At 22.5% G+C, this 21,421-nt stretch overlaps 2 protein-coding genes across 2 annotated transcripts; one reads left to right on the forward strand and one right to left on the reverse strand.

Moving 5' to 3' along the window:
• The first annotated feature begins 8,243 nt into the window (after positions 1–8,243).
• LOC131171421 (cytochrome b-c1 complex subunit 8) lies at positions 8,244–9,855 on the forward strand. Its single transcript, XM_058131506.1, has 2 exons — positions 8,244–8,510; positions 9,564–9,855. Exons 1-2 carry the CDS (start codon positions 8,341–8,343, stop codon positions 9,610–9,612), a joined length of 219 nt encoding a protein of 72 aa, XP_057987489.1. The 5' UTR covers positions 8,244–8,340; the 3' UTR covers positions 9,613–9,855.
• Positions 9,856–15,474: 5,619 nt separating this feature from the next.
• Positions 15,475–17,899, reverse strand: LOC131169215 (60S ribosomal protein L10-like). Its single transcript, XM_058131507.1, has 4 exons — positions 17,791–17,899; positions 16,468–16,969; positions 15,918–15,999; positions 15,475–15,750 (listed from the first exon to the last, which is right to left on the reverse strand). Exons 2-4 carry the CDS (start codon positions 16,866–16,868, stop codon positions 15,682–15,684), a joined length of 552 nt encoding a protein of 183 aa, XP_057987490.1. The 5' UTR covers positions 16,869–16,969; positions 17,791–17,899; the 3' UTR covers positions 15,475–15,681.
• Between the last annotated feature and the right edge of the window lie 3,522 nt (positions 17,900–21,421).

Here is a 21,421-nt window from a genome sequence, read left to right on the forward strand (position 1 = left end):
TTTAGCAATCGATTGACAGTTGCTAATTTATTTTAAAAGTTGGATGAAAATTATTGAAGGTAAAATTTTACAACCGATTTGCAATCTATTACAAAAATTGATTACTGTTAGTAACCGATTCGCAAATTGATTGTAAATCAAAATAAAAAAAAAATGACAAGAATTTTTAGGAGGAAAAAATCAATTACTGTTAATAATTGATTCGCAAATTAGTTGTAAATAAAAGAATAAAATAAAAAATTAAGCGGAAATTTTTTAGATAAAAAATCAGTTGTTAATAGCAATTAATTTTAAAATCAGTTATTAATTTTATATTTAAAGTGTTGTTAAATTTTTAAAAATTACCTATTTTGTAAAAAAAAACCAAAATCCCAAATCAATTGCAAAATTGATTGCTAATCGCAATCGATTTTAATCGGTTGCAAAAATTGATTACAAAATTAATTACTTTTTTTATAGTGATAATTATATATATTTATACATATATACATAATTATAAAGTAAATATAAATTAATATTATATTTTATTTCTCTATGTTTTCTTAATAATTTTAGTTATAAATACATTAAATTATCTTATAATTTTTAATTATAAATGTTACATGATAATTCATAATTATAATTGTGTCTTATAGTTAAATATTACATAATTAATAGATAGTTAAAATATATATTATATGATATATTATATATTAATAACGCAATTTAAAACTTAAATACTAATTAAAGTATGACTTTTTAAGAAAATAATTATATAAAATTGTTTTAAAAACAAAGAATCAAAACATAATCAAAGAATCGAGAACTGTATTAAACAAAAACCAAAACAATGAAAAACCAAATTGAGATTATACTGAAGTTTCGATTCGGTTTTGATTTTTAGGCACATCCTGATCCAAATCAAAACCACACACCCCTAAGTGAAATATAAAGGATTTTTTAACCTCTTTAATGAGTTATTTTAAAATATAAGTGAGAGCTAATTAAATGTTTATATTTATTAGCCTATGAATACTCAACTGTCTTAATCTTTTATATTGTGTGAATTATTTATTATATTATTTTAATAATATAATTTAATATTTATTTTTTTATATTTTTAAAATTAGAGTGTTAACGATAAAATTCTTAATTATTATAATTTTATTTTAAGTGTTAATAAATAATCTTTTAATAGCACATGATATTATCAATAAAAAAATATAAAAATATATGTCATTTAATTTTAAATTTTGAAATAAATTGATTAATGAATTATTTTTATTTTTTTAATAGTATATCAATTAAAAAAATAAACAAAATAAGAGAAAAATACTTATTCCAGCAAATTTTGAAGTGTCATTAAAATTTTTAGATTTTAAATATAAGAAATATTTTCAAGATAAATATTCAAATTTTATAAATAATTTTTTAGTGAAAATTTATTTAAATATGTAAATTAATATAATATTTTTAAAAATAAAAATACATTTAAATTTATTATAAATAATACATATTTTAGAAAATTTAAACTAATTCATCGATTTTTTAATTCAACTAAAAATTTAGTTAAAAAACGATTGATTTTCAAAGAATATAACACGATAAAGTTAAGAATTTTAAATTTCTTAATAGATGTACTAAAAAGAATTTTAGTAAATTTTTTCTATGAAATAAGATTTCGTAGTTAAAATTTAAAATTTAAGATGAAAAATTAATATTTAATAAAATAAAGTAATTTTTTATATAAAAGTACAAAATAAAAAAATAAAAATGCTTTGCCACAAAGCAATTTTTAAGCAAGTCATTTTTAAATTCAACTTATTAATTAAAAATCCCAAACAGAAGAAATCAATGGCTTAATGGTAAAAAGTCCAAAATTTTTCAGGCTTTAGTATTTATGTATTCTTATAATTTTAATTAAGTGTTAAAATTTAAACGTAGATTTGTATAATAATCAAAAGAAAAAGTAAAAAAAATATTTTAAAATGTTTTTTTAATTATCCATATTATATATAAAAGCATAAAGCGAGAAAAACATTAACTTTATTCAAATTTCTCTTCATTCATAAAATTAATTATAATTATATTTTTATTTTTTAAATTAATTTTAAAGTTTATATAAATTTAAAATTTGTATAAATTTAAAATTCTTAATTTTAGAGCTCATATAAATTTAAAATTCTTGGTCCTACTTATACTTTAATAAAATATAAAATTTTATGAGAAATAATTAACTAAAATAATAAAATAATAAATTAATAAATAAAAATAAAAATATTATTATTCTATCTATTGTTTATAAAAATATAAAAAAATATATTTATAGCCATAAATAATTAATTCATCACTAATAACACATATCAAAGACAATAACACGCAACTAATTATATAAATTCATCACTAATGCTATTTAGCGATAAAAATATGCATCGCTAATAATTTTAGCTATTAGAGCTTCAAATATTATCATTGCTAATCTTTTAGTGATAGAAAATTTATCACTAAATCCTTTATTATGTTAATTCTATAGTATTTTATATTGTCACTAAAAACTTTTAGCAACGAAACATTTGTCACTAAATATCTAACAATTTTATTTTTTAATATTACAATAATTAATATAAATTTAAATTTTAATATTATTTTAATAATAATTTTACTTACACTAGAAAACATATTATAATTCTTAATATAATAATTCTATAATTATAATCCCATAAGTATTATTAATTTATTAAATTAATAAGTATATAGATTTAACTAAAAAAAATTAGTATTAACTACATATTAAAATTAAAAATTTAATTTTTTAATCAAATTCAAGTAGATGAATCACATTATTGGTCATAAATTTAGAGCTTTTTTTAATTATTTATATTGATAAAAATATAAATTTAATCAAACTTAAAAATTTATTTTTATGTATAAACAAATTTTATTTATCATTTTTATTAATAATAAAAATAAATAATTTTATATGCTCAAATTATTGTTCAACATAATAAACTAAAAAATATTTTATTGAAAACTTTAATAAAATTATTATAATTACATTTTAATTTTGACTAATTTTAGGTAAATAAAATAAAACTAACACTAGTTTTATAATTTTAATAAAACCAACTAAAATTTTAAATAAAATTAAAAAAGTGCTTAGTCCTACTTTTAAATTAATTTTATTCTCTACATGAATAAAATATTATAATTTATAAATATATTAAAAATTTTAGAAAAATATATTCATAAAAATTATTTAGATTTTATTTGGATAATTAATTGTTTAAAATAAAAATAAATTTTAATTTTATATTAAAGCGCTTATTTATTTCAAACTTTTATCTTTTTATATTAATTTTATATTACTATTTAATAGCTAAATGAATAAAAAAAATAAAAACCTTTATAATTTCTTCAATTTTAATCAAAACTTTTAATTTTATTAATTTAATCTAAAATTTTGATAGTAATTTTAATTTTAGCAATTAACCTAATAAGTAGATTATTTAATTAATAAAAGTAATTCAAATATTTACATGAATTATTAATATTGGATAATCTTTTTATTTTTATATCAATTTTAGTAATTATTTTCAAATCGATAAAAAATATTATTTTGATTAATTTATCTATCATTTTAAAAATTATAATTACATTTGTTTTGATTTTATTATTTATTTATATTTTATTTTTAAATATTTAATTTTTATTTTTGTTGCCTTAAATTTAAAATAAAATGAATGAAAAAAAGTAAATTAAAAGTATAAATAGAAAAAAAAAAGAAAAAAAATTAAAAATTTAGATAATAATATTAGATATGTTGTTCATTTATTATTTTTTATTAATATAAAGTTTGTTAAAATTAATAAAAATACTAAAATTATTGAATATATTTATAAAATTAAAAGGAGTCGTTAAAATTGATAATAAATGAAAAAATTTGAGTTATTTTTACTAATTGATGAGTTAATTGTTTTTAATTAAATTTTAATAATAAAATTGAAAATATTTGAAAAAGTTTATGATTAAATTGATATGATTAAAATTTTTTACTAAAATTGAAAATTGACATAAATGTTTTTTTTTTGTCTTTTAACCTTATATAATTATGTAAATATTTGAATATTTAGAGTTGTATTAAAAATAAAATCAATACTCAAATATTAAATCATTTACTATTAACCTTATATTTAATTATGTAATTTAACTTTTTAATTCACAATAAATAATAATTAACGTATTAAAATTTTAGTTTTATTATAAATCCTATTTAAAAAATACTTATATAGATAAAATTCCTAACTCATAAATAATTTTATTAATAGTAAATGATAATATATAATTTAGAAGCTTAATATTAAAAAGCATTTTTTTTTTCAAACTTTTATAATTATAGCTTTTTTTATATTGAAAATTATAATTTTAAAATTTTATTTAATTTTAAATAATGGGCGTGTGTGAAGGGAGAAGGGGGAGGGGAACTTAGTTTTATCTAAATTACCTTTCATTATTTATAGTATTTATAATTATATTTTTTATTATTTAATTTTAAAATTTATATAAATTTAAAATTCTTATGACTTAAAATTTATTTATCTATATAATTTTAAAGTTTATATAAGTCTAAAATTTTTAATCCTACTTGTATTTAAATTTATAATATAATTTATAATAAAATTTTATAAAAATATTTTTATGATTTATATTATTTATAAAAATAGAAAGTATTTTATTTATAAGAATAACTTTTTTAATGAATCTTAACGGATTTTTATCTTTATCTTAATTATAGTTATTTAGGGAAAAATATTTTAATTTAATAATGTTTAAATTATAAAAAAGAACAGGAAAAAAAAATTATTGTCAGCCAAATATATGAATTATTTTATTAATTTTTGAAAATTTCTTTTAATTTAATTTTTATAAATTCCTTAAAAATTATTTCAAATAAATTTATAATTTTTATTATAGATATATTTCTAAAATGCTTAATTATTGCATTAATATATAAGTTAGTACATTTATTGATAAGCTTTATATATATATATATATATATATATATATATATATATATATATATATATATATATATATATATACACACGTTGATTTATAAAAAAAATAATTATAATATGTACTATATAATAAAATTATATGAATCTAAAATTTTTAAATAATATATAATTAGTCATTTAAAAAAAATTAAATAGATAAATATATATTATTTTACAAATTGAGTTTAATTATAAAATTAATATAATTAACAGGATGACTAGAATTTATAATACTAATTTTTTATTTTAAAATTGTACTGATATAGCTTCTTAAAATAAATAAATAAATATATATATATATATATAATTAATTTAGTAATTCGGATTTTTAAATGGCCATGGGCCTAATCATATTTAATGGTTCAATCATAATATTCGTTCAATCGGTTTAAACACTATAAGATGCACTCGATATAAGGAAAAAATCTCAATCAAAGATAGCGATTTTTATATTGGCAAAATTGTCAAAAATAACAATAACTATAATTATGCATTATAAATATAAATAAATTCTTATAATTATGCTAATTAATAATATATACATAACTATATAGTTGACTTATCATAATCAATTATTGTCCATATTCTATATAAAAAGATCATATTATCATATTCTTTATCTCTAATAAATCTAATACGCTATTAGACAATCTTCACCGGGTCTATACCCTATGGACCTCTGATCCATTTTTATTTTTTATTTTACAGATCCAAATCATAAGAAATTTATGTAGACCGCAACAGATACATTATTAAAAATTTAAAAATATTAATGTGTGTACATATAAAAAATATAATAATTTTTTAATATTATAATTTTATCCTAATTTGACAAATAATAAATACTTATAAAAAGAATTAAGAATCATACTTTGAATATAGAATTGTTTTTTTAATTTGATAAACTCATATTTAAATATAAATACGAATTGATATTTGATATAAAAAGAGTTCACTTTTGATATGAATACAAACATTATATCATTTAATAGAATTTTTATTTTTCGGATTTAACAAATTCTTTTATTGAAATTTGACGTTTACTTTTAGAAAAATAATTATAAAAAAATTTAATTTAAAAATACATTATAAATTAGTTGACAAAATATTTTACTGTAAACCGAATAATTGTTTTTATATTTTTTACTATAATCATTCAAATTAAAAATAATAATATACTAACATCAATTATTTTTTATTCTATTAATATAGATTTTTATTTTTTACATAAAAGAAAATTTTAGTTATTAATTTATTGGTATTAATATATTTATTAATATTATTTTAAATTAATATATTTATCAAACTTATTTTAAAGTTTTCTCTATATCATAAGAAAATATGAAATTATATAAAATATTATATATTAAATAAAAATTAATAATATTGATATTTATGGATATAGGTATTTATAATTAATTTTAGCAATAAAATTAAAAATATAATAAAAAATAACTAAAAATAAAAAAGATTAATATTAGATGAAATTATAGCAAATTGAATTTATTTTACTATTATATATATATATAAATTCTTAAATAGGGTTGATAAAAGTTTAAAGTTTAAATTTTTATATTAATTATATATGTTTTATAAAAATTATAAAATATCAAATGCTAATTAGTTTTGATAAACTCAATACTTCATTATTAAAAAAATTTAACATGAAAATATATAAACCAATAATATAATAAATAGTTAAATTTATATATTTATAAAATACTAATTATAAAATTATATTATAATAATAAAATTTTTATAATAAATTTCACTTTTTATAATTTTTTATTTTTATTAATATATTTTTATTTTCATTAACTTAGTCTAAAAATTATAAGCGCACATTCAACATACATATCATGAAAAACTAAAAATTATTATAATAATATTATATTATATAAAACTTAATAAAAGATTTTCTATAAAAATAGAAAAATTACGGGTACATATAATGAGCGTAAAAAATGCGCAATACACATTTAAAATATATATATATAACGGAAAATAAGGAGAATAATTGGAAGAATAAAAATGTCATTCACATTATTTTAAAATTATTAGTAAAAAAAATTAGTTACAAAAATATTATTAAAAAATTAACATAGTAATTAAAATATTTGATTATAGTTATTTTTTTAATAATTTTAGCATGATTTTAAAATTTTTTTTAACTTATAGTCAAAATTGATTTAAATCAATTAATGTGATCTAATTTTAATTATTAATTTCTTTTCTAATCATAATTTTAAAATAATTAATAATGATATATTATTATTTTTTATTACCTTTAATTCATTAATAAGTGTTAAGATTGATAAAATAAGTTGAAAAAAAAAAAGTGGAAAGAGGGGAACATTGGGATTTTAAAACATCTTTTATTATTTTTATTATTTACAAAATTATAAAAAAATGTTTTTATAAAAAATTATTAATTCTAAAATTTTTATTTCTATAAGATAAAATCAAATAATAAAATACATATTTTTTTCTTTATAATCTCTATTTTAAATATATTATAATAACTTTATTAAAAAAAATTAAAGCTATTTAGAAAATAATTTATAGTAAATAATAAATTTTAATTTACAAAATCAAAATATTTATATTCCCATATCATAATTATGGTATTTTATTTATAATATTTTAATCACTAAAATAATATGTATTAAAAATTTTATTTATGTGTTTTGTTTATAATATTTCAATTGATTAAAATATATAACTTATTAATTTTATTTTTTTTTATAATTTTTTAAATTAATTTTAACTAAAAGTAAAATATAATTATATTAATGAATAATTAAATTTAATTTGCTATAAAAAATAACATATAATGATATATTATATTATATAAAAAATTTAAAGAAAATTATATAAAATTTTTTAAATTATAAATTTATATAATGAGTAAATCAATGTAAAACGTAACTAATAATACTTAAATATATATGGTTCATAATTTAAAAAAATAATAGGCCGCATAATCATCCTAACTTTAATTTTAATTATCCAGTAAATTATAATTAACTTTTTAAATTGAATTAAATTATTAAAAAATAATATAATTATAAAAATTTGAAAAAAAAAAAAACAATTAAACCTTTATACAAGAGTTTTTGAAGTCCAATAGCCCAATGGGCTTCAAGAAGAACAGAATCCAGAAATGGTCAAATTGCCAAGGCTGCTGCCTGGCAAATATAAACAAAGCTCTTAATGTGGAATTGGGGAAGCAAGAGAAACTGGGTTCTGGCTTAATCTTCTATAGACAATCAGGAGGAAATCAAAAACCTTCGGAAGAAGAAGAGATATGGGGAAGCAGCCAGTGAGAATGAAGGCGGTGGTGTATGCTCTTTCACCATTCCAGCAGAAGACAATGAGTGGTCTCTGGAAGGATCTGCCCACCAAGATCCACCACAAGGTCTCCGAGAACTGGATCAGCGCCACCCTTCTTCTCGCCCCTCTCGTCGGCACTTACACGTACTTCATTGCTCCTCTTTCTTACATTTTTTTTCCTAATTAATTTTTTTTCCTAATTAATTTTCATTGTTCTGATGTGGAAACCCTAATCCCAGATCAGCTTTTTGCACATAAGAATACGATACTTTTGGGGTTTTATTAAATATGGAAGATGAACCCAATAAAATTGACGTATCAAACTCATGCTTTGTTTCTTCATTGATGTTAATGATTTATAAGTAATGGGTTGATTGGTTATAATGATCAAACTAATCCAACAATGGGTTTTCGATTGCTTGAACTAGTGTTTGTCGCTATAGCTGTAGTCAGTTTTTTCTGGTGTATAATTTAACCAATATTGCGTCTCCACAAATTGCCAAACTCAAAAGCTATCCATATTATTTGTGATTGTGTTTTGCTGGAATAGTTGGCAATGCTTTTCTACCCAAGTTTTATCTGTACTCTCTTATTTTTTGCCACTCTTGAAACGCTAATTGTCATCTTATGTATGAGGAACTTGCAATATTTGAGCATCAGGATTATCTCGTGGTTTATGCTAAAATCATGAGAACTTTGGAGTTTGGAGTAGTTGCATGCAGAATTTTTGTAGTACTTGTCTATTGATTGAGAGTTGCATTGTTCTAACTCTACTACCTTGCTTTAGATGTCTTTTCCATCAATTATTTCATAATTATTTTGCAAATCTTTTTCCCCAAGAAAGATACGGGAAGGATAATCCAGGTGCTATTTTTCCAATTTCAGATGCATCATATTAATTTTCTTTCTTTTTTTCTATTTGTTTTGTCTCCTGTTCAATTACAAAGGGGAAAATAGGTCTTCTCACTTGTCCAAATGTTCTTGCGAACTTGTTTGTAACCAAACAGGAAAATTCAAGAAAATTTTTCCATAGAGAAGGTAGTTACTAAAAAAAAGAGCCTAAATAATCAAAACTGCCTCCACCTTTTAATATGGGGATTTGTCTGTCTTTGAAATCTTTAAATTTGAACAGTTCCATTTTGCTGTCTGTCTTTGTTTTATTATTAATTGTCTCTTCATGTCTTGTAATCCATGCAGTTATGTGCAGCAGTACAAGGAAAAGGAGAAGTTGGAGCACAGGTACTGAGGTCATGAATGTTGTCAAAGGAATGTTTACTTTTATGGAAGACTTAATATTTTTCTTGTTTTACTAGAAAATAAGCTGAATGCTTGGGTGTTAGCTGCAATTGCAGTTATCAAAATTTAGCAAACTTTTGTTTGTGAATCTTTCTTCTTGTAGCCAATGTTTAATCTCTATTTGTCCTTGACATGTTGTCAGAATTGCTAAATATTTAACAAATTTGGGGTTAAAGTTTTGCCAATTATTTAATGCTTGTCCTATGTTCATTATCTTACTTCGGTTATGGGTAATGCAAGGGAGAGATCGGAGGGTGGGTGTGTGTATATATTAGTCTGAGTGACCTCAAATCAAATTTAGGTTTGATTCAATGATTTTATAAGCAGTACAAGAGTTGGAGCCCCCTATAGTATTACATGAGCGTGTGATTGATTTGTTTTTACTTTCTTTTGGGCTGACAAGAACTCATTGTTTTATTCTGCATAATTTTGTCATGGATAGGATGTTAGGGTTTAAACTTGTTGCTCTATCATGTGTGCATTATATTGTCACGGATGCTGTTAGTAATTCAAAAATGGAAGTATTTTGATTTTATATTGGTCGGATACTCGATATGTAATGTGTCCATCAAAATCTCACATGAATATGAAACGTTGTATTGATAAGAGGACAAGAAACAAATGCAAGATCTTTCTTCTATAGATATTACTGATGATCATAAATCATTTGCATTGCCAAGATATATCTGCATGCTTGTTTTATTTAGGCGAACAAACATGTTTTTGGTGGTTCAATGATTCACGTTAAGTGATTCATAATTATCGATGTGCGGTTACACTCTCTCTTTGTATCGGGAAGCATTTATTTAGTTAAATTGATGTTTCTATCATTAATCCAATAATAATTTGTAGTTAAGTTGATAGTCTATCATTAGATTGAATATCCAATTCAGAGTGATAAGGAACCAACTGTTTTGGCAATCTGGTTATAATCATCGGCAACTTGTGCAAACAATGTTTATATTATGAAACCATTAATCATGGTGGGTTCTGTTATCAAAGTGTATCTGTTGCATTGAATAAATTCTCTCTTTTAGCTAGGGATCTCAGGTAAATTTCTTTTGTCTCTGAAACTTTGAGAACTTTCAACCATGCATCTGAAAGTGTCGGTGTTGTTTTTGAACTTCAATTTGTTATATAAAATTTCTCCAACATTAATTGAGTAAACATCAAAAACTCTTTTAATCTATTATTACCAGAAAAAATTTGGTAATTGTTGTCAAATAAAAATTCTTTTTCTTCAAACAAGCTTATCTTTTCTCTCTCACCATCTTTGATCTTTGCCTTCTCAAATGATCCAAAATCAACAATGAGCAAAATCAAGTAATTTTAAAATAAAAAATCACTAAAACACAAAATTTTTAACTATGAATATGGACCCTTGTCTCCTCCTATCAACTATGCCTCTGCTAGTAATGGTCTCTCCCCTGCTCTGGTCGAATTGACACTGATCCTAAAATCTACGTGGACGATGGCTGGGAAAATGAGAACCCAATGGTGAAAAGCCGGTTCAACTCCTGCATGGCTGCATCCGTATGACTCTGTTTTACCTTTAAGGTTTGAGATAGCTGCCTATTTCAAGGGCTGACATTTTGGTGGTCTGAATCTCTAATTGCCATGCCTATTAGCGACTCTGTTTGGGTTTAAGGACATTTTCTAAAACTTGTATTTTAGATGTGGCTATGCAGTGTCTGTCATTCTCTCCCCTCCTTTGCAATTCCTTTTCTCGCCAATCTGTGAATTGTGCTCTGGAGTGTAAAGAGTTTGGGTGACTACAACTATGGAGGAAATCCATTAATGGGGGTTGCATTTAAAATTGCAAAATATTAGTAATTATGATTTTTTTTTATTGTGATTTTTGTATTGGTGAATTGCAAATTTGAATAGACTTTATATTGTGAAGTTATTGTCTCTGATTTGCTTAAGTTGTTCTCTGATTTGTTGAAATTGCTTAGTCCAAATCACTTGGTAATTGCATGTGCTTTTACACGTAGCTAAAAATAATTTTAATTTATATATTTTTTTAATTTAATATATATAAACAAATTAATATTTTACAGTTATTATTAATTATTTTATATTTTATATTTATTATTTTTATGCAAATTTTATAATAAAAATGATAAAAATATAGTAATATAATAAAAATATTGATTAGAGATATGGTACAATTTTAAGTTAGCAAAATCATAGGATCATCATTTTCATCACTCTTAAATGTCAATTTTTATATCCTCTAAATATGTTATAGAAATATAATATATTCAAATATTATATTTATTGAGCAATTTTAATAATATTTTAAAAATAATATTAATAATTTGAAAAGCATAAAGGTAATATAAAAGAAAAAAAATTATATGTATGTAATATATAAAATTATAAACTTATGAAGTGGATAGATGATAATATATTGTAACTTAATAATAATGGTTTCTTATTATAGCATTAACAGAGTAAACTCTGATAGACTTAGGCATACAACACTTATCACAATGCTCATTTAAGGCTTTTTATTTCATTTTAATTGTCTCCAGTTCATTAAGTGCCTAAATTCCTCTAATATCCAAAAATATTCATTCATAGCCAACTTGTTCTAATTAACCTAATAATCTTATCTTAGCATGCAATTACAATTTACTCAACTTCCTACGTCTGATTGCATAATTTAAACACTGATAGGAAATCTAGCCTATCATGTCAAAGTGTTAACTTGAGTTTGGCTTTATCTTTGTGAAAACTATTAATGTTTTTGGGACACCAAAAAATGTAAGATTTGACTATAATATCAAACACCTTCCAAATTTGGTCTTAGGATCATGCATTAAGGTGAAAAATGTAGTCTCGAGCACCAGTAATCTTAGTGAATTAAAGGTACTTATATGAAGATCATAACAAACTAAGTTAACGTTTATTTTTATTTTTACAAAAAGACAATTGGAAGGATTTGAAAACTCACTGGGAATATTGTGGGTACCCAAGATTTTTTTATAATGAAAATCGTCGTAATTGGCTTCTATTTAATACTCTCGATATAATAAAAATTTTGTTTGATGGTTTGAGGACCTATGTTGAAAGAAATGTGTAGGAACAAATGACAATTCCTGGGGTGGTCGAATTTGGCTGAAATCTCAAGAAAATATTCAACAATTTTGAGTGATTCAAGTTTCTATAGATATACAAGAGAGACAAAGAGATTATTAAGAAGTAATTTCGGTCAAGTGGTGGCCAAATGTAGCGATGGTGAAACTTAGAAGGTGGTTGGCGAAAGAAAGAGAGAGAAAAAGAATGGAGGGTCTCTAGACGCTTTGAAAAAAATTTTTCTTCACTTTTGCAAAATTTTAATAAGCCTCTAAACCTTTATAAGCTTTTCAATTAGGTCCAAAATTCAATCATCTCATTTGATTTTTTTTTCATTACTTTCGTCTCATTCTTTTTCTATCTCCTTCATATTCAAGTGGATTAAATACTATTTAAAATAATTTAATTTAATCATAAAAAATAATTAAAATATTAATGCTTAAATAAAAACTTAAGTCTTCATTTGTTTAGTGGAAAATAATTTATATATGAAAAATATTTTTTAAGAAAATATTTTAAAAAAAATATTTTTCATGAAAATATTTTTCGTTGTTTGATTATAATATTAAATTAATGATATGTGTTTATATCATGCATATATAAGTATTTTTACATTTTAATAAAATTATTAAAATTTAAAAAATAGAAAATAATTCTCTTTAAAAGAAAATATAAAAAATATTTTAAATATTTTTCTTGAAATAAACAAAGCCTTTAAATATTTAAATTAATAAAAATATTTAAAAGAAAAAACTAATTTCTCGTAAATTTAATTTAGCCAAAACCTTAATTGTTTAAAAAAATTTTTACTAACAAATGGGCGTACTTTTATAATATAAATTTTATTTAATTATTATTTTTTTTTTGCATGTGAATATTTTAATACATCATTTATATAAAAATATCAAATTACTAATTATTTAAAGTATCATTTTGCCACAAAGTTAAACACGTACTTACTTGAAAAAATAGCTAAATCACTTAATATTTTTGTTAAATTTTCTTTTTATTTTAAAATTCACTTATTTATTTAACTTTAATCCAAATTTAAGCTTAAAATTTTATGATTTTAAAAATATTTCAATATTATTGAATTATTTCTTAAAACTCAACGTGGGTGGGAATGACAATTTTCTTATCTTGTCGATTCAATGTTTACCTTATTTGCTCTTCTAATGGTGAGTCTATTTAATATGTTTAGAATTAAATTTTTAAATGTTTTTATTATATTTTTAAAATAACAATACACAATTCCTTGTTCTATGCATAAATTATGTATACAAAATTTAATAATATAAATATTCTACACCAAGGTGGACGCAGATTAATGATAGAGAGGGTCAAAATTTACGTAGGCTTATAATTATTATAATTAATAAAAATTAATTATAAATTAAAATTTTATTAAACAATAATCAATTTTTATGTTTTTTACAAATCATATATTTTATTAATTTCAAATAATTAGAGAAAAAAAAAGTTAATGCCCATTCAATACACTCAACCTATGATCTAAAATGTCAAGTGACCAAATAGAGGGGTCAAAATAAAATTCATCTTTGAGAGAACAAAAAATAAATAAATGAAAAAACTAAAACTTGATTAAAGTATAGACCAAAATATATAAAATATTAAGAAATAAAAATTCATTAATATAAAAAAATAATAAAATTTTAGATAAAAGTGAATTGGACGAAACAAGAATAAAAAATTGTGGAAAGAGTTCTTTTAAGAAAAACACTAGAATTTATAGGTAAAATTTTAATTTTAAAAATTTTGGAGAAGCAAACAACAATTTAAAAAAAAAAAAAAATGCACTGAACTTTATGGGCAAAATTTTAATTTGAAGAAACTTAGGGGAATATCTACACCCTGCTCTTCAAGAGAATGAAGCAATTTTGTGTTTTGTTTAAAATGCCCATGCCCTTAACCATGTTGGGGTTGTTCTTTGCTATTTTCTAATAGATTTCCAGTTATTGAGAGAGAGCGTTTTTATTTATCTAGAAATAAATTATTTCTGCTAGATGGAATTCACCCAAAATACCAAAATAGATTTTAGACTTTGAGGAGGATGCTAGCCTACTATATCTTGAAATTTTGATTCCTAGCTTTCTTCCGCATTCAGCAACAATTCAGACAAGCATCTCTGCGCTAGATACATCTCTCTCTCCCTATTTTCTAGCGAGAAATTCTCTCAAAAGCTCTCTCTTCTTAGGCTAGAGATCTAGTTCCCGTTTCTCAGCTGCCTCGAGCCGTCCCTTGCCCTGCATATAAGGTTTGTGTTTGGTTTTATTTCTCAACTGCCTTGAGCTATCCCTTGTCCTTCTTCTCCTACTCAAGACACGGGCTTCACTCCTCATCACTGGGCTTCCATGTATATGGTTAGTTTTTTATTTTTTTTATTTACTTTTTATTTTTGATTCCCTGTATATAGTTTATTTTTGGTTTTGTTAGATTTGCTGGTTTGGCGAAATGGAGAGGGTTATGGAGTTTGCCCTGCGTGCTGATTTGTCGATTCAAGAAATCATCCGTGTTTTCGCACGGCCCTATTTCTTTTTAGCACCGTGGAGTTCAATTTCGTTGGGTTAATTACTCTTCTAAGAAATTGCCCCTTCCTAATTTTCGAAATATTCAAAATTTTATCATAATTCGCATACCAAATATCCCAATTTCATAACTAGTAGGAAAGCACAAGCAATGCACCACATCTCACATACTGCTGGATGAAAAATAATAGCAAAGTCGCTCAAGATTATCAAACTTGATCCAAAAATTTAAACCACAAGATCTCAAATTCATATTCTATCCTTAATACATCTTAAAATAAACTTCGACACCTCACTAGCTTCATATCATACTAAGAATAACATAACATCCAAACAGTCTAAGATATGAATAAAACTTTCCAAAGAAAGACATTCTTCAGCAGAATAACTACTTAAGCAGAAGCATTCAAAAATGCTCTACCAGGTTGACGCTCTGCCAACGGTCCATGACACCCAAGAAGCTACAAAAAAATTAAAAAAGAAAAAAAAAAACCCCAATGTTTAGTTAAATAACATGGAACATAATATGGGTTGATGAAAAGAAATTTAATATGCAAAACAGGCAGTTTTCACAATTTATCAAATGTAACAAACCAAAAGGAACCATGTAATTGAATCAGAAACTAACCTTGGCATTGACACCATCTGATACAATGCGGTTCTCTGCCTTCAACTTCACATAATCAGTACGGTTGAACTTGGTAAAGCCCCTGGACATTGCAGGTAGTAAAGGGTTACGTTGCGTTATCATCATCAATAGTTAAACCCAAAGCCAATTCAAAATAAATAAATAAATAAATAAAACATAGCAGAACATTTCCTATGAACAAAAAGAATTTGACATCCCCACCACACAATGATTTTAATGCCAGTGGATCAAGCCTGCAGATGGTGTTGGTTCAGTGAACACGATCCTTGTCTTATGATTCTTAAGAAAAAGAAATTGGATTATAAAATAAAACCTAAGGCTAGGCCATCGAAATTTTCTTTTCCTTCTTTTAAATGAATATATGCATGACATGTTTGTCAAAACACAAAATATATACTGCAATTTTAATAATTCACATAATGGGCACATCTTTCCATGTGCAAATCATGAAAAGCGAAAGAAAAGTTCCAATAGATTCCTGCAAATATAAAATAAAAAATAACAAGATGGGAAAAAGGAGCAAACATACCACTTCCTGCTGACAATGATCTTTTGGCGACCAGGGAACTTGAACTTTGCACGGCGGAGAGCCTCCTGTGCATGATGGCTGTTGCTGTCCTTACAACGAACAGACAGAAGAACCTGGCCAATGGCAACTCTTGCACAAGTTCCCTGAGGTTTGCCAAAAGCACCCCTCATACCAGTTTGGAGCCTATCAGCTCCAGCACATGAAAGCATTTTGTTGATACGCAAAACATGGAATGGATGTACCCTGACCCTCAAATGGAAAGCATCCTTTCCAGCATACTTGGCCATATATTTGTTGCAAGCAATACGTGCAGCCTCAAGAGCTTCACTGGAGACATTTTCCTTTTCCCAAGACACCAAATGCACACAGAATGGGAACTCATCCACTCCTTTCTTCTTCATCCCTACATCATAAATCCTGATTTTAGAATCAGGCACACCACGGCAAAAGCGTGATTTTGGGTATGGCTTATTTTTTATTTGGCGGTAACATCTTGCAGGTCCTGCAAAAGTCGAACCGACAGAAGATTAATCCAGTGTATATGACACTCCCATTCAAAATTTAATCCCCAAAACTGAAGCTCGTGGAAGAAAATGAAGTTTAAAATACAACTCATAAAAATCAATAACAAAAGAATATAAATATTCAAGCATATTGCATTCAGATGCATAAAAGCAAAAAAAAAAAAAAAAACCTTCATGATATATATATATATATATATATATAGCAGTTAAAAGAGCTCATTTGTTCACAAAACATCTATGAATATTTACTAAAGCATCTGACGAATCAAAATTCATAGCACTTTTTAACCACATTGTGCCAGCTGCAACATCAATAATTTTACAACACAACTAATTCTTCTTTGATATTCAATCTCTCTCTACACAACTGGCCATATTAGTATCAATTGAATGGCTAAATCTATCCCTTGAACCATTAAACGAAAAAAGAAAAATCTGCTTATCCCCAGAGATTCTCGATATGAAAAAACACAAATAAAAATCAAATACAAGTCAAGATCTAGGGAGCAGGCTCACATTAACAGGTACCTAAAGGATATAATCATTGCATTAACAGGGATAATCTCTAATATTCTCATCATAAAAAATTTGCAACAGATTACGCCACCAATATCTGTATGAAAGAAGATCATTTGCAATCAATTCTAAAACAAATACAAGCTTAAATAAATCAAAACAATACAAGAAAAGAAAATGAATGGAGAATCCAAGCAATAATTCCAAATTGAACGCTAAGATCGCATAAAAACATGCACTAGAGACACAGAGTTAGTAAGAAATTAAAGAGAGGTAAGCTTACTCCTCCCCTTGGCGACGGCTCCTCCGCAAAATGCTCAGCAGAAACCCTAGAAAAGCAAATGAGAGAAAACGGAGAGGCAATGGCCTTATATTTATAGGGAGGAGAGGGATTTAACGAAGGAAAGCAAGAAACCCTAACACGTTTTGAACTCTGTTTATACGCGTGTGCTTGCGTCATCCTTCTTCATGGACTCCGACCCAATTTTTCGTCCAAGTTCATAGCCCACAAAAACGTCGGTCTTCTTTTGCGTCTTGGACTGGGCCCTTTTTATTTTATTTTATTTTATTAAATAATAAATTTGAGTAAATTATTTTTTTAATTAATTTTAAATAAATTATGACGTTAGATTTATCGTGCATTTACAATTTTTATGCAAATAATTTCAATATTATTAAATTAATTAAATTTTAATTTTTATATTCAACTCAATAAAATATTTGCTAATACTCAAATTTTAAAATTAACTCAATTACTATTAAAAATTTAAAATTACTATAAAATTAACTCAGTAAAATATATATTGTGAGCAGCTCAATTTATTGACAATGCTATTGGGTTGATATGGTCTGACATTCTAATCTGATTCGAATCATATGATTTAAAGTGATAAATAATCTATTTTAATATGTATAAAATTTTAAATAACTTAAAAAATTATATATATATATATATATATATATATATATATATATATATATATATATATATATATATATATATATATAATTTAAAGTTCAACCTCTAAAATGGTTTTATCATAGTGTGCCACCTATATTAATGATAAGGTAAAAAAATGTTATGTGACAAAGTCTTCATTTTTAAATTTTTTTTCTATTTTTTTTAATAAAAATTATTTTATCATATTAAATATTAATTTTTTATTTAGATATTTTTAATTTTAAATATTTAAATTTTATTTTATAAAAAATATATAATTATTTGAAATTTTTTTATTATATCTTTTAAGATTATATATCTCTAAAAAATAATATTTTTTAGATAAATGAATTATTTTTTTAAAAAAATTATATTGATTTATAAAAATATATAAATAATTATTCACTGAAAATTTATTTATAAAATTTAGACATGTATTTTATAAATATTTTTTGTATTTAAAATTTAAAAATTTTAATAAAGATATTTTAAAAAATTATCGTGTGATGCGTATTTTTTTATCACTTTATTTATCTTTTTACTACTATATTTGTTAATTAATTTAAAAAAATAATAAGTTATTTATTTATCAACACTTTAAATAAAATTATAATTAATTAAAAATTTTACCATAACAAAATTTCGTAATATAATTAAGAAAATAAAAAAATAAAAAATATTTAATAAATTAATTTAAAAATAAAATAAAATAATAAATAATTTATACAACACATGAACAAAAAAGACTAAGTTATTTAATTAAAGTTAATTCATTTAAATTGATTTAATTAACTCCAATTTTATTTTAGAATTAATTCAATTGAATTCGTCTTTTAAAAAAATTAATGCTTTATATAATGAGTTGAAAAATAATTTAAATCAATATATAATTTAAAATAATCTAATTAGATTCACTTTGTAATATAAAACTTCAATATGATTCACAATTAAAATAATCTAAATTTCTCTTCTTTTTTTTTTCCTCTCTCTCTTTTTTCTCTTTTCTTTTCTCCTTCAAATCTCTTTCTTTATTTTTTTAATAAGCTTTCATATTTATATCAATTTAAAATAAATCTGTATTTCTTTTATTAAATTTATCTCTATTAAAAATAGATCTAATGTTCTCTTCCCCAATATTAGGATTTTATTTTCCATTATTAGAGTTTTGTTTCTCCCTTAGCAGGTTTTGCTTATTTTTGCGTAGTATTAGTATCTAAATGACTATTTAATAGTTTAAAATACAATGTGAATTATTAATTTATTTTAATATAATATTCTATTAATAGAGTTTGATAGTACGGTCCATTTTTTTATTAATATTCGAAAGAATAATATTACAGAAAATTTATTTGATCGTCCAAATTAAAAAAATAAATAAAGATTACTACTAGATGATTATTCTGCTCTACTTAAATTATCTTTAAATATAATATTTTACTTATTTATATTTATAATTTTTATTTTTATGAAAAAATTATATTGTACTATTATTCTTATTAATGAATTGCTAAATTTTATTAAAAAAATAATCAGAATTTCTTACATAGATGATATGGTATACTATCAAAAGGAATTAAAAAAGAAAAATTATTACTTCTTTATAGATGGGATAACAAAAGAAAATGCATTTAATTCACTTTTATTAATGATAATTACTTAAATTTTATTATTTTAAAATTTATTTAAACATGTAATTTCTTATAATAGAATTGAATTTTATTAATAAATCAAATTAAAAATTTTTTCTTTTGAACATTATTGTTTTTGAGTGTAAATCTTCATGAACATTTTTTTTTAACCCATTTATTTAATACTCATTTAACTTTGGCTCTAAAAGAATTAGCCCTTATTTATCAAATTCAATTTTCTCTCATTTCAATGTCCAGTTGGAAAATTTCCAAATTGAAATCCCTAATGGTGATTAGCAAAGCACTCTCAGACAATTTCAATTTGAATTAGGAAGGCATATTTAATTTAACATCACAATTAAGGATTTAATTTCAAAAGTTGTGTTTATAAAAAACTTAAATCTCCTATTAAAAAATACCTTAAATCAATAACTAAAAATTTAAAAGTTTAAATTAATGAACTTTAAATCAGTGATCTTAGAGTTATTTTCATGATTTGTAAAATTTTAAGTTTAGTCTTAATTGAAGTTCATTGTATTTAAAAAAAAAAATAAAACACTAAAAGTTAAAATTTGAATCCAACCAAATGAGGATTAATATTATTTTAAAAAGGCACAAAAAATTAAAACAATTGCATGTTAATTCGAATTTTCTTTTAAAAAAAATTTCATGATTTAAATCAAAATCCTTAAGTTGGATGTAATTTTAGTAGTTTTGAGCATAATTATTAAACTCGGGTTGAATCGGTTAGTCAAACCAGTGAATTAGTGAATTGATTCTCAAATTAGTCTGAGTTTGTAATTGAATCAGATAAGGAATCGATCCATTGTGACCCGATTGACCCAGTGGTTGAACATGTAAACCAGTGTGACTCAATTGACTTGGCCAGTTCAATTATTCAATATATGTTTTTTTATTTAATACTAGTATTGAGAGTTAAACTTAAAATTTCATAAAAAAATCTTGAAAATCAAAATCAATTGAACTAACTTGATAATTGTGCTTTCTATCTTAATATATTTATTTTTTTAACATATACTTAATATTTCATAAATATTAAAAAAAAAATTATGCATTATATAAATTTTTTATACATTATATTACTTTTAACACTTTTATATAAATTTTAAAAACACCAAATAAAACTTAATAAATGTTACTTTGAATAATTAAAATTTAATTAATTAATTATATTTATTTATTTATATGAATACGTATTATAGTTAATTAATTTATATACATTTATTTAATTTTTTTAATGATTTATCGGTTAAACTATTGGCCCACTAGTTCAACCACCGATCTAGTCAGTCAATTTTTTTGGCTAGGTCAACCTTTAAACGAGT

This window comes from Hevea brasiliensis, chromosome 12 (genome assembly GCF_030052815.1).
Source record: "Hevea brasiliensis isolate MT/VB/25A 57/8 chromosome 12, ASM3005281v1, whole genome shotgun sequence".
Taxonomy (NCBI): domain Eukaryota; kingdom Viridiplantae; phylum Streptophyta; class Magnoliopsida; order Malpighiales; family Euphorbiaceae; genus Hevea; species Hevea brasiliensis.